Consider the following 14,442-nt stretch of genomic DNA (forward strand, 5'->3'; position numbering starts at 1 on the left):
AGAAAGAAAAAAAGAAAAGAAGAAAGAAAGAAAAGAAAGAAAAGAAAGAAAGAAAGAAAGAAAGAAAGAAAGAAAGAAAAGAAAGAAAGAAAGAAAGAAAGAAAGAAAGAAAGAAAGAAAGAAAGGAAAGAAAGAAAGGAAGGAAGGAAGGAAGGAAGAAAGGAAGAAAGAAAGGAAGGAAGGAAAGAAAGGAAAGGAAGAAGAGGAAAGAAGAAAGGAAGAAGAGAAAGGAAAAGAGAAGAAAGAAGAAAGAAGAAAGAAAGAAAGAAGAAAGAAAGGAAGAAAGAAAGAAAGAAAGAAAGAGAGAAAGAAAGAAGAAAGAAAGAAAGAAGAAGGAAAGGAAGGAAGAAGAAGGAAAGGAAGGAAGGAAGGAAGGAAGGAAGGAAGGAAGGAAGGAAGGAAGGAAGGAAGGAAGGAGGAAGAGAAGGAAGAAAGGAAGGAAGGAGAGAAAGGAAAAGGAAGAATAGATGGAGAAAAAAGTATAATAATGTGCTTTAAGATTTGCTTTGTAAATATTGTCTCTTTTAATCCTCACAACAAATTTGAGAGATAGGTATTATTGTATTAATGTACCAATTTTACAGTTGAAAAAACTGAGGCAGACAGTGGGTAAGTTACTTACTCAAGGTCACATAGCTAGTGTCTGAGACTGCATTTGACATCAGCTCTTCCTAACCCCTATCTGTCTCCTGCCAGATCTAGAGATAGAATGACAAATAGAAACCAGCCCCTACTCTCCATAAGCTTATATTTTACAGGGAACAAAACATGTACAAATATGAGCCCAAAAAAGAATGTGTAAAGTATAGGCAAGTATGTAAAAACATAAATCACTTACAATTTAGGTGACGGAGCCCAGCTGAAAAGCTTTTTTTAAATCTCCCAGAGATTTTTTGGAAAAACCTCCCTCTCTATCATTTCTAAATTGAACTTCCTTTTTTTTCCCCTAAAATGCACCTGTGATTCCATCAATGTAGAGACTTTCCGAGTGACAGAAATCTCTCCATTAGTGCAGATCAATATCTTTTTTGCAACTAGAACTTTAGAATGCTGCCTAAGACCCTGAAGTTATGTGATTTGTCTAGGAATCCACATCAAGAGGTGGGGCTTGTATCCAAGTCTTCCTAACTTGAGACTGGCTATCCAACCATATCATGTGATCTTGAAAACCCTCCCTAATAGCAGAAAAAAGATCTAGGCAGTGTATACAGCATTGTTCCCTGCTAGTACCCCACCTTTCTTCTGAGAGCAGAAGAATATATTTCAATACTTGTCTGAGAGACACATTAATTGATATTTCAGTTGCTTAGGGTTCAGCTTCCTCTTAATAATTTTTCATTTTTTTCCTTTGCATATTTGTTTTGCTATTTATTTTTTAATTCCACAATCTCTACATTCAAGTAGATATTCCTTGCAGATTTTCCCTGATCATCTCCTAAGCTCTTTCTGCTCTGGGCCTAGGGTTACTCTTTTTGAGGTCTATTTTCATACTTTGCTCAAACCTACAAAGAAACATTTCCTCAGTTAATGGCTAAAGCTTTCTTTCCTCCCAATTTGTCATTTTTTCATTCTGGTCATTGTATCCAAAATATCACCATGGCTGGCATACAGTAGGCACTTCATAAATGCTTATTGATTGATTTCTCAATCCTAAAGCTCTTTTTCTTCTTCAATTTTCTTCAAGTCTAGTACTTCTTCATATCTTATTGAAGAGACAGGAAGGGAAATTTCATCATAATATAAGGAAGAACTGCCCCATAGATTTGTAATTTACCTCACAAAAAAAGGATAGATAGTGAGGTCTCCATCCCCGGGGGATGTTCAAGTGAGACTGCAGGAACATTGGTCAAAAAAATTTTAGAGATGATTCATGCTTCAGGTATGGGTCAAAGCATGTTACCATGGGAGGAACTTCCTAAACTAAAGATTCCAGAGTTTGAAAGCAGAGCTAATTCATCTTTCCTAGAGGAAACAGAGATGCTAAGTTGCCACACTGTTCACCAGAGATAGAGGTTGGGAATTGGTCTCATCAGCCCAACATATCACTAGTAATGGAGCTCTTAAAAAAGCTCAAAAAACCCTGTTGGAGGGGCTAGAATCATGTTATTACCCTAAGCTAGCTATTAATTGATCACTCAAAGGCACCATAATCAAATATATAAATTCAGTGTCTCAAGAGTAAATTCTTTGCTTAGATACTTTCAACAGTTCATCAAATGGTACAAACCGTAGAATGGAAGTGAGAAGGTGTGGGGCTCTAGTCCTTACTTCCAATAGTTAATATCTATTGGATAAGTAACTTTCCATCTCTAAGACTGTTTCAATATCCATAAAATGGGTCCAACGGTTCTTCAACTGCCTGCCTCATGAGGTAAGGTAATTTTGTAAGTGTAGGACACTGTCCATAATAATGAGAAGCAATAATGGTACCATTTTGGTGAAATAACAAGACAATTTAGTTGTGTCCTAATCCCATAAAGAAGAAAAGGAAAGGTTTGATAGGATATTGTAAAGTCTCAGTGAGGCCATCTGTTCCAGCCTGGCAAACAGTTATTGAAAATCCACTTCAAGATCTCCTTTGAGGGAGAACCTTGTCCCACCATTTACTAGCTCTGTGATCTAGATGGATAGAAGGCACAATGAAGAGAGAACTGGATTTAGAATCAGGAAAATATCAGTTCAAATCCTGTCCCAGATACTTACTAGTTGTGTGACTGCAGGCAACTCACTTAATTCCCCTTTGCTTCAGTTTTTTCATCTGTTAAATAAGAAAGTTAAATTTAATGGAATCCAAGTTTTCTTCCTACTCCACATCTATGAGTGCACATCATCAGACTTCTCTGTGTCATTGTTCCTTTATAAAATGAAGCTATGGAACCCAAGGACTTCTAAGGTCCCTTTTAATTCCAGATATATGACCTTCTGGTGAAGTCACCTGATCTCTCTGAGACTCATTTTCCTTAAGTGTAAAAGGAGAGAGCTGGACTAGATGATGTCCCCTCTAGCTCTGTGATCCAATTATCTATGTCTCTGTAGAGAGCTCTGAATAATTATGGCATGTTTTCAACAATGGACTTTTCTGAAACAGAGGCAGAAAATTTTTTAATAATTTAATTCATCAAATGTTATGCTCTCTTGGCAACTACACAATGTCAAGACAAACCAAAGAAGATTTCCAAATGTTGAGTGGACCACTTTTGCTGATATGGGGAGAGGAGAGAACTGGGATGGGCAGGGGGGTAGGTGGTGACTTGAGCTATCAGATGGTACTTCCAAATGGATGAGCCACTTCACAGATCTATCGGAGCGTATTTGAGTCATTTTTGACATCAATCATTCAGATGCCATTTCGGAGTTGAAAATGTTATTCTATTTATGGTCCATCCCAATTGCTAGTATCCCAGATCCTTCACACTATCCAAAGAGTTCCCAGAAGCCTTCCAGGCCAAACCATGCTTGCAGCACAAATCCTAACAAACAGCAGAGCAGTGGGTTTTTATAGTCATTCATAGTTCTGAACGAAAAGCTGGATTGAGTAATGTACCATGTTAGGAGATCATAATAATCTCCTAATTTTGTACAGTGCTTTTAACTCTTCCAAAGCATTCACCCATCTGTTCCCTCATTGGGTCGTCACAGCAACCATGGGAGGAAAGTAGAAGGGGAGTTATTATCTCCATAGAACAGATGAGGCAGCCAAGCTTCAGACATTTGAAGTGAGTTGCTGAAGGTTGCATAACAAGCTAGAGAAGTCACTAAGACTGGGACACAGGTCTTTGAATTCCAGATCCCAGAGGGTTTTTTCCATTAGACCCCGATGCATGGCAGCTCAACAAACAAATTCCAACAGGGAAAGAAGAAGGGGGGAAAAATCACAGCAAAAAAAAATTTGTGGCCTAGAACGGCTGTCAGAGCAGCCGGTAGATCTCTCTCCACATGGTTTTTCCTTTGATGTCACATCTCTCCATGTATAATTTCCTCCAATTTGCTCCAATTTCAGCGTCTGCCTGTGCTCTCCAGTCTCAGTTTTACCTCCATCCAATATTTCTTATTGGCGCTTGAAGGCCATCTGGGCCGCCATAGCATCCTTTCCCAGAGACGTATTGCAGTGAGAAGGGAGGGCCCCCCCTTCCCTCTGTTTGCACAGATTCTTCCAAGAGAGTGGTGTGCAAATATTCTCATCTCATTGAGAGCAGGCTATACCACTCCATGGTGGTTTGAACTCCCCAAACTTTTCATAGATAGGACCAGTGCCAGATTTTTTTTTGTTCTTTGCAAAGTTCCTGAATGTTCACCAATAAATGAGGGAATCAGTTGACAAGCCTTTATTAAGCATGGATGGCTCAGTCAATAAGCATTTATTATATGTCACAGAGTCAAGAAGATCTAAATTGAGTCCTACCACAAACACCATCTGTCTGACTTGAAAGGTCACTTCACCTCTCTCCACCTCGTTTCCTCATCTGTAAAACAGGTATTATAATAGTGTCTCCTGAGCTTGTTGTGAGGATTAAATGAGTTAACATATATAAAATGCTTTGCAAAATTTACAGTGCTCTATAAATATGTTGGTGCTGATGTGGATTAAGTACCAGGTCAAAAGTCAGGAAAGTGCATTTTTCTGAGTTCAAATCTGACTTCAGATACTTACTAGCTGGGTGATTCTGGGCAAGTCACTTCACCCCGTCTGCCTCAGTCTCCTCATCTGTAAAATGATCTGAAGGATGGCAACCCACTTCAGCATCTTTGCAAAGAAAACACCAAATGGGATGATAAAGAATGGGACACAACTAAAATGGACTGAAGAACAAAAACAATAACAAGGATAATGATTGCCAAGTACCATGCTCAGCCTGGCCATCTTATTTGTAAACTCAGTCTTACAGAGTTAACACAGTGGTTACAAAGCTGGGTGGTGGTCATGGTCACAACCTTGTATGTATCAGGAGCAATACTTAAAACCAGATCATTCAGATTTCAAGATGAGCTCTCACTCAACTAAGCTCTAAAGCAGGAGTTCTCAAACTATGGCCCTCGGGCCAGATGCGGCCCGCCTGGTTACGGCAAATGGGCTGAGGGGCGGAGACAGAGTGTGAGCTTTTGTTTTTACTACAGTCCGGCCCTCCAACAGTCTGAGGTACAGTGAACTGGCCCCCTATTTAAAAAGTTTGAGGAGCACTGGTAGAGCTTCCGCCCTTATTTCCCTTCAGCCACATTAGTCGTTGTCAGATAGCTTCCATGGCCTTCTTCCTACTCCAAGGAAAGGATTGCGTCTAAGTGTCAACTTCAGATTTTGCTCACCTTCCTGCACGATTAAAAAAATGTTCCCAGACCTTGCCTGATGTCTAGCAGAGGAGTCAAAATTCCCTTCATTTAAAGAACACAGATTGAAATATTTTATGGCTAAGTGATTCATAGCTTCCTATTTTATTTTTATTTATTTTTATTATTATTATTACTTTTATTGACTTAAAAGTTGGAAGGGATTTTATCTACTCAGACCACAGATTAATAAGTTGAGGTTGAGAGTTATTGATGTAAAGGCATAAGGGAAGGGAATAGAAGAATTGGAGATTTTAGAAGCAGAAGACTTGAATTCCCTACCTCTGCTGCTCACCTATGTGACCTTGGACAGGAAAGCTGTTTTTTCATCTGTTCAATGAGGTGGTTGGGCTAGCTGGCCACTGAGGTCCTGTTCACATCTAAATCCATGATCCTTCATTCCTGGGCCCCTTGGCCCCAAATCCATTATTATTTTCCACTGTTCCCCAATGGGATATGAACTCCTCAGGAGCAGGGACTGTTCATCTTTGTATCTGCATCCACAGTGGCTGACACATACAAGGTATAAAGACTGACCACTATATGATCATACAGAGACATCAAATGCAACTTCCTCTTTAACAGATAAGGAAACCGAGGCCAAATCAGATTGAGTAACTTTCTGAGAATGGCACAGCTAATCAATGTCCAAAGCAGCATCTGGAATAATGTCTTCTTGATTCCAAATCTGGTATTCTAGCTGTTCCACTTAGCAATGACAACAACAATAATAATATCTAGGATTTATATAGTACTTGAAGCTTTGCAAGATACTTTATATGCATGGATCATCCCAAAAGTCTTTGTGCAGATTTAATCTCATTTGATTTTCAAAACAATTGTATGAGGTAGGTTTTGTTATTATCCCCATTCCACAATTAAAGAAACTGAGACCAAGAGAGGTTGTTAGCTGCCCAGTACTAGAGCAGAATTTGAACTCAAGTCTTCTACACTCTCATGAAGATAAGTGTAATTTAAGGAAAATAATCACCTTTTAAAAGTGCTTTGTTTTGCAAATCTCTTTACGTTCTTTATAGCATTTGAATCTTTAAAAATCTTGATTTTATTTCAATATGTTTTTTCTTTTCATCTTATGCATTTTAAAACACGATTCTGGAAAGGGATTCATAAACTTCCCCAGGTTGCCAGAGGAATTCATGAAACATGTACAAAATTCAGAACCCTTGTCCCAAAGGCAATAGGGAGCCCTAGAAGCTTCTTGATCGGGGGACTAATGTCATCTCACTGGAGCTTTGGAATGCTTACTTTGTCGGTTGTATGAATTGTTGGAGAGCTTGAAAGAATCTAAGTACTCAGAGAGAGGGTACTCTTGAATTGATCTGAGATGACGAAAAAACTGGAATGGCCATACTGTGCTATATTCTGGAAAAGAGAAGGGATAAATAAATAATGGAAATAAAGCCTGTGGGTCCATGTAGGGCCAGAGGAGAAAGAGCAAGAGAGGTCAGAAAATTAGAGGAAAACCTGAGGCATCTGATCGGGAAACAGCCACTCAATTCAAGAGAAAGATGTGACAATGAGAAGGAATATTTATGGACCACGTCTGACACCTTGGAAGGATGTCAGGCAACCAGAAAGCTTTGAGTCTTTTGTCTTTCGGTTTTTGAGATATTATATAGACAGAAATCAGTTATTTATGTCTTTCTTCCATTTGGCCCATCTGTCTGTCATCCCTCTAGCTTGCTAGACGCACTGCTTTCCATCCCTTCTCTGACAAGACCTAGGAAAGTCACTGCTCGTGCTTGAATGAATGAGACTGAGCAAACATTTCTGATTCCTCCAAGGCCATAGATAACTCTTCACTAGGGTGTGGCTTCTTTGTTCAATTAGAGGCAACAGAGGGAAAAATAGCGTTGATGGGAGAATCGGCTCTGGAAAAGTGTGGATTCAGATTCGACCTGTGTGACTGTGGGCATTTGTAAAATAATCATAATTGTGATACCTCCATTATGAAGTTGTCACAAGGTCCAGATGAGGTCATATCTGTACAGTACATGGCAGACTTTAATGTGCTACATGAATATTTATTTTATCACTTGCTGAATTGAACCCACTGATGTCTTCTTGGGAGGTGACAATCTCACGCCTCCGCAAGGTAGCCTCCCATATTTTCACCAGCAGGAATATGATTTGTTGATATTGTTGTTGTTTTATGAGAACCAGAGGGTGTTTGTCAAATTTATTTAAATCATCAATCATGTTGTATAGCTATTTTCTTTTTTATATTGGACACACATAATGAGATTTTGGACACTAAAATGTTTTTTTTATTAAAAGCTGTGATCTAGAGCCCATCTGGGGAGACTAACTCATAAATCCATAGGAAAGAACAAATTTATAAAGGTTATAAAGGCACAGACTTAACTTTTAGGTCGCAGTCTGGATTATAATTTACCTTTTCATTTATCCATTCGTTCGAGAAACAAGCAAGCATGACTAAGCACCTACTGTGTACAAATCACTGTGCTAGGTTCTAGGAGTAACAGAGAGCTTATTGAAATCAAGGTGTCTATCTTTATGGAGTTCTTTATTCTAGTGACAGGCTAAGGTAGAAATGCAAATAGTAATATGACACATTCTTCAGAAAGGTGCAAACCAAGGCAAGATGTGAAAACAATGAATTGTTGCTTCTGTCTCGGCAGATTTGACTATCAAAGGTAACCTGAGTTCCCTGGAAAGGGGCCAGTATGGCACTGAGTACAGGCAAATAAGTCTGATTTTTATTCTCTGGGCAATAAAGGGTTCCTGAAATATGCGAAACTGGACTTAAGCAGAGGGAAGACTGTTCTGGGGAATTGTATTCAAATATAGATGGGAAGGGTGGAAGGTGGAGCAAAAATGTATTAATTACCTACTATGTGCCAAGCATTTTGTTAAGACTTTACAGATATTGTCTAGGTCTCATAAGAACCTACTACAGTCTGGCAAGTAGATGTTCTAAAGACAAAGAATGTCTCCCCCCAAAAAAAAACCAAATAAATAAATAAATAAAACAGAAAACAAGCTCCTAAAGTGCCTCTTGCCCAAACAGCTCACACAGTGCCTTTTGCTGTCCTGTTTGAGTAAAGAAAGTGTATTTGGCAGATTCATAAATAGGGAGACTGCTGGAAGCTCAGAGCCCATCTTCATCCTGTGCAGAATATGTGAATTCTAACTCAGACACCTTGTGATTGTAGAATCATCATTTATAAAGAGGCCAGAAAATCCAACTTTACAGATTAGGAAACTGAGATAAAAGGAGGCTTAAGGAACCATCACTCTATTGACTCTCAGAATCCAGTGGTTCCCTACTACCTCCAAGAGAAAAATAAAATACTTTGAATTTTAAAGCTTGTTACAGGCTGGCCCTTTTCTCCCTTCCCAATCTTGTAATCATCTACCTACTCTGTGATAAAAATGACTCTGGCCCTCTCCCAGGTCTGGGCCATTTTCCTGTTTCCTGGGCCTGGCAAGCCCTGCATCCTTACCTCTGCTTCCAGGCTTTGCTGGCTTTCTTCAAGGCTCAGCTTTACCTGTTTTGTACATGAAGCTCTCTCTCCTCCTGCTAACTCCCCTCCCCTTCTGATTGGGTCTCCCCCTTGCTCTGTATTTATTTTGTGTAAACATCATCATTTGTGTTCCCTCTCTTCAGAATGTGAGCATCTGAAGGGCTCCTGGTATTAATAGATGCTTAATGAACATCTGTTGTTAATTACTGATCACCCAAGTTCTGAAGTGAGATTTGAATTCAGATCTTCCTGACGCCATCACTATTGTATATTGTCTCATCAATCAGCATTGTGCATCCTCACAATAATCATACTGATCATGAGGATGATTGCTGACATTTATGCAGCATTTTCGTGTTCACAAACCCTATTATAGACATTACTTCATGTGTTTCTCACAATAACCCTAAGAGAAGTGCTATCCCCATTTAATAGATGAGAAAACTAAGGTTAAGTCATCTGGCCATGGGCACAGAGCCAAGCAGACATCTGAAGGAGTCTAGTCCAGGAATCCCTAACCTCTCACAGAGAGCCCATCCATTTTTAAACCTCTCTGATCCTCAGGTAGCTCTTTCTTGTGTTTAACTGAAATCAGCATCCCTGTGGCTGAGCAGCCAGGAGGCACCGGTTCTAGAATCAGGAGTATCTAAGCTCAAATATAACCTCAGACTCTTGACTCTAACTAGCAGTGTGAACTCTGGGTACATCACTTAACTCCGATTGCCTTGCAAAAGAATAGAAAAAAAGGAATCCCTGTGGCTTCCGTCTCTTCCTCTTAATTCAGGTTGTTGGGGCTAAGGAGATGTAACTTTTGTTCTCAAAACAGTTTTGCCAGTACCAGAAAAAAAAAAAATGACTGTATTCAAGGCTTCCTAGCTCTAAGTGAAACATATCCAGTACATTGAACACTTACTTATAGGACATGGTTTCTTGTCCCTTCCCCATCCTGGTCACCGGCAACTATCCCACAAACTATGTGCAAGGGTTTGTATTAGATTCTATGAAGGGAAAAAAACAAAATGAAAGACCACCCTCAGAGGGCTTAGAGCAGGGGTTCTCAAACTACAACCCGAGGGCCAGATGCGGCCCACTGAGGACATTTATGTGGCCTGCCGGGTTATGGCAAATGGGCTGAGGGGCGGAGACAGAGTGTGAGCTTTTGTTTTTACTATAGTCCAGCCCTCCCACAGTCCAAGGGACAGTGAACTGGCCCCCTATTAAAATAGTTTGAGGACCACTGGCTTAGAGGCTCCTAGAAGGGCATATGGGAATTGAAGAGGGTGAATTTATGGGTAATAAGGACTCTAAAGAAAGTTTTGTTTTGTTTTGTTTTGTTTCAAATTTCAAAGATCCCACCTGGCTTTAAAATTCTGAGAGTTGCTGTAACTTCAAGGAAGCACAGGATGCTTTGGGAAGTTGATAGAAGGAATATTGAGCTTCCTTTAGCTGATTAAACAGTTGCCACAGTTATGACCAACACAATTCTTACCATTCCCATTGCTGGTTCTATAGGCTACGCTAAAAAACCACATCATTTTTGTGGAAGGAACTTGGGTGAACAGTGGCCCTGACTGGATATGTTCATCATGCAAACCATCCTCACAGTTTAGAAATTCTCTCTTATTTCTGGGCAAATCTCAGTCCAATTAATGTCAAGATTAGTCAGCTATTGCTCATAATCACCAAAAAAGGTCAGGTGAATATTTGACCTTGTGAAGAATAAAAAAGCAATGCCTTCTGACTACAATCAGACTGAACTTAGCCTGACTCTTAAAAATGTGTACAATCATAGGGACCCATTATTAATCAGGTACTTAATTAAATTCAATTAGCTCTCAGAGGTGCCTTCACCAGGTAGTTCAGACAAGTAGATAGCCACTCAGTTAATTTTCTCAATAGGAGGGTCACCAATGCACTTGAATTTCTGCATTTTAACTATGCTAATTTGGAGATGATGAAATTTCAAATTCATGTTTATTCTTCAAAAATATTCCTAGCTTGTTATCCAGCTAATGATATCCAGTATGAGTTTGTACTTTAACCAAAACATGGATAACATTTTTAAATGTTAAACTTGTTTCACTGTTCCACTAACCATTCATGTTCAAAGTGATTTCCAAATCACAGGATTTCTATGGTATATAATGGACTCAGTTGATTTGAGTTCATCTGAACTGTAATACCAGCCAAGTGACTTTGAGCAAGTTACTGAATTCTTCAAGGTTTATTGTCAGTCTATAAAATTGGGCGAATAATAAGTCATCTCCCGGAGTCATTGTGAGAAATATAAACATTCTAGTGTTTGTTTTCATTTTTATGTATTGTGATTTGGAGGATCAAACAGCACAGTGTTCTAGTAGTAGCAGTGTTTCAGCTGCTTGTATGGGCCCTGAGATCCCAGGCAACATCTTCATCTTCATCAATTCATGTCATGATGTGTCTCATTTCATGTCCCTTCGTCATGCCTTCCAGTTCCAGAATGGTCACTCCTTTGATGACTTTGAAGAGCGCTTTGCAGCAGCCATACCGGTAAGACTGGGAGGTCCCTCTTCAGGTCACTTATTACAGTTGTCTTCATGTCATTCATTTCATTTTCACACATCATCCCTTGTGGTTTCAGAACCGAAACTCACTGGTGGACTTTGAAGAGTGTTTCAGGGTCGATAATCAGGTAAGGCTACGAGGTCCTTGCTATCAGGCCCAGTTCTGTTGTGTTCCATGGAGAACCAGGAAGTTTGGGGGTAGCTGGGCATGGGGCAGAAAATAAGAGTCTCACGAGGGACTGTAAAGGTTATGTCCAAGGTTGGGCCAACAAAACCATTCCCAGGTGTAATGCGGGGTATTATGAGAAGGAAAGTAGCACCTACAGAGTAATGGTTCGGGGGGAAGGGGGAAAGCAGCTTTTTCAACAAAGAATCCCCCAGCTAGTGGTTATACATTGTAGGATTTGGCTTCAACTACTCAGATAAGATTGTGTCATTTTGTGGTGGTGGTGGTGATGGTGGTGAAGTCATTTCAGATGTGGACAACTCTTCATGACCCCATATGGGGTTTCTTGGCAAAGATACCAGAGTGGTTGGCCATTTTCTTTAAATCTAGGAATAAGGCTCCAGACAAGGGGTCATCCAACCTCTTCAAAAAGAATTCTTGTAAAAATGAGCCATTCTTTTTTATTTTTGGACACCATTCATTTGAGAACATTTTTTCATTCATTCATCCATTTACTCATTGATTCATTCATTCATGTATTCACTAAACATATACTGATGAAATGCATAGCATATCCATTATGTACAGGGTACTGTAAAGATAGCCTAAAAAGATTTGGATGGAGCTTGTGGTCTCTAAGTAAAGTAGAAATGTTTCCTGATAACTATAATAGTAGATACAACATAATCCAACAATCACTTATTAAATATCATGTGTGTGTATATATATGTATATGTATATACATACATATAATCACACAAATATATTTTTATATACTTTGTATGGGATCTAAGGTGGGAATCAAGAAAGGTCATAGAACTAAACCCAGCGTGGAGCCTTGGACATCCCCCTTGGTTAAAGAGTCAATATTGAATCAACAAAGAAAAAGGATACTGAGAAGGGACCGACAAAGCAATAGAGAAAGAGAGAGAGAGAATGAACCTTCAGGAGTAGGGGAGTGGTTAATAATCTCAGGAAATCTGAGAGATCAAGAAGGATGAATGTTGAGAGAATGGACCATTAGAATTCACCAGCAGTGTTCAAGAGAGTAGGGGAATTTGAACAATCCGGATTGAAAGTCAGATTGGAAGGAGTTAAGAAGTGACTGGGAAGGAAAAGAATGGAAGAAATTAAAATAAGAGGATTTTGGTTTTAATGAATCTGGCTATAAGAGAGCAGACAGTTATTGGAAGGTCACTCAAGGGGTTGGTAGGGTAAAATTAAAGGCTTTTTTAAGGGTAGAGGAGTCCCAAGGATTTCAGAAGCCCACAGGAAAGGAGCTGGTAGAAAAAACAAGGTTAAAGAAAATATATTCACCAGTCACATGGGTTAAGAGATGTTCAAACAAAGCACTGTGTCCATTCCTGGAATGTATGTCAGTATTAAGAAAAGGTCTATGGAAGAGGTAATAATCAAGCTGGATAATAAGAAGGCCAGTAGAGTGGAGGGGGAGGGAGTACAGTGGAGGATTATGGTTTGTTAGGTTAGCAATGAAAGGCCCCGGGGAAGGAGGGGGTCAAAGTATCTCCTATTCCAGATTTGCAATCACATATGACTATTAAAATTATTCTTAATTTTATTACCCAGGAATTTCATTTTCTACAAAATTTAATTAACTAAAGGTGTTAGTTAAATATCCACCATGATGGAATGGAATAACAACATGTGTTTTATTCCTCTCCTTATTTTCCTAGTTTCGTGCTTGAATGAAAATACTCTGGCAAAAGAAACATATATACATATACATATGCATATACACATATTCATGTATCCATACACACACATACATACCCACATATTGGAAAATCCATATTTCAAGAATGAAGGTTATTTTAAAAGTTGTGCTTAAGGAGAAAATTAAGCCATAAATTATCTTTATGCTGTTAGTAAAAAGTGTACCGTGAGTTCAGCACATTTCAAATGTAAATTGTATGACTTAATTATTAACTTCATTTTAATTTTCTCCCTCCACTGGAAAGAGAGATGTCCTTCTGTTTTAAAGAAAGTGTGTTCCAATCAGGAGTGAGCCCTGAAGCTTCGCTGAAGATGATTAAATAGAATTATTACTTTTATGAATTTTTGAGCCTCTTCAAAGAATAAATGAACCCAGTCCTTCCAAGCAATAGCCAAATGACCTACTTGTAGAGCTGGCTTTGAACTTGGGGAAGAGACAATTAAGAAAAAAGGATCTGTGTGTCCCATCCAAGTTAGGCAGAGTATTCTAATGCTTTCTTGTCCAGTTCACTCCTCATTTTATGGGCCATTTGGCCAAATTTAGAGCAGAGAAGAAGGCGATGAATTATGAGACATTTTATCTCCAGCCATTCTCTCAGCAACAGAATTGCCTTCTCCGAAATAGAAAAGACCTTTTGTTGAAAGGAAGAGAAATAATACTTGACCACTATTCATAGGTCTTCAACTCTTCATAGGAGACCTTCAAAGACTTTACCAGCAGATTGCTGACATTTCCAAAGGTCATCACCAAGACAAATTTATCCATATTATTCTGCCTCATCACTATTACATTACCACTTAAAATACCACTTAAAGCTTCACTAAGACTTTAGGGATACTCTGTGTATCAAAAAGAAGTCTATGTATTGGGAAATAAATATGGTCAGAAAATCTGGCTTTGGGAGAGACTTTAACCTTTAATTTATAGGTAAGAAAATTGATTACCAAGGAATAACCGCCCATGATAGTAAATGACAGGGAGAATATGATGGAGATCCCCTCCATCCAGAGAAACTCCATTCCAGGATTTAAAATTTTAAAAAAATAACTCATAAGCATTTATTTTCTTTCCTTTCCACTAGAAAAAGGGGAGGGGAGAAAAAAGAAAAATCCACCCTTGTAACAAATATATGTAGTCAACCAAAACAAAGTCCCACATTAGCCATCT

The 14,442-nt window shown here is 39.0% G+C and overlaps 1 protein-coding gene across 9 annotated transcripts in view; it reads left to right on the forward strand.

Moving 5' to 3' along the window:
• DAB1 (DAB adaptor protein 1) overlaps nucleotides 1–14,442 on the forward strand; it is a 1,320,323-nt gene that overhangs the window by 1,269,707 nt on the left and 36,174 nt on the right. For 7 of the 9 annotated variants that reach the window (XM_074265817.1, XM_074265819.1, XM_074265820.1 and 4 more), the window contains 2 exons: nucleotides 11,304–11,360; nucleotides 11,452–11,502. The exons of the other annotated variants lie outside the window; for them this stretch is intronic. In XM_074265817.1, coding sequence (XP_074121918.1) covers nucleotides 11,304–11,360; nucleotides 11,452–11,502 — 108 coding nt within the window. The remainder of the gene's footprint in view (nucleotides 1–11,303; nucleotides 11,361–11,451; nucleotides 11,503–14,442) is intronic. 9 annotated transcript variants of the gene reach the window in all.

Source organism: Sminthopsis crassicaudata, chromosome 4, assembly GCF_048593235.1.
Source record: "Sminthopsis crassicaudata isolate SCR6 chromosome 4, ASM4859323v1, whole genome shotgun sequence".
NCBI classification, from domain to species: Eukaryota; Metazoa; Chordata; class Mammalia; order Dasyuromorphia; family Dasyuridae; genus Sminthopsis; species Sminthopsis crassicaudata.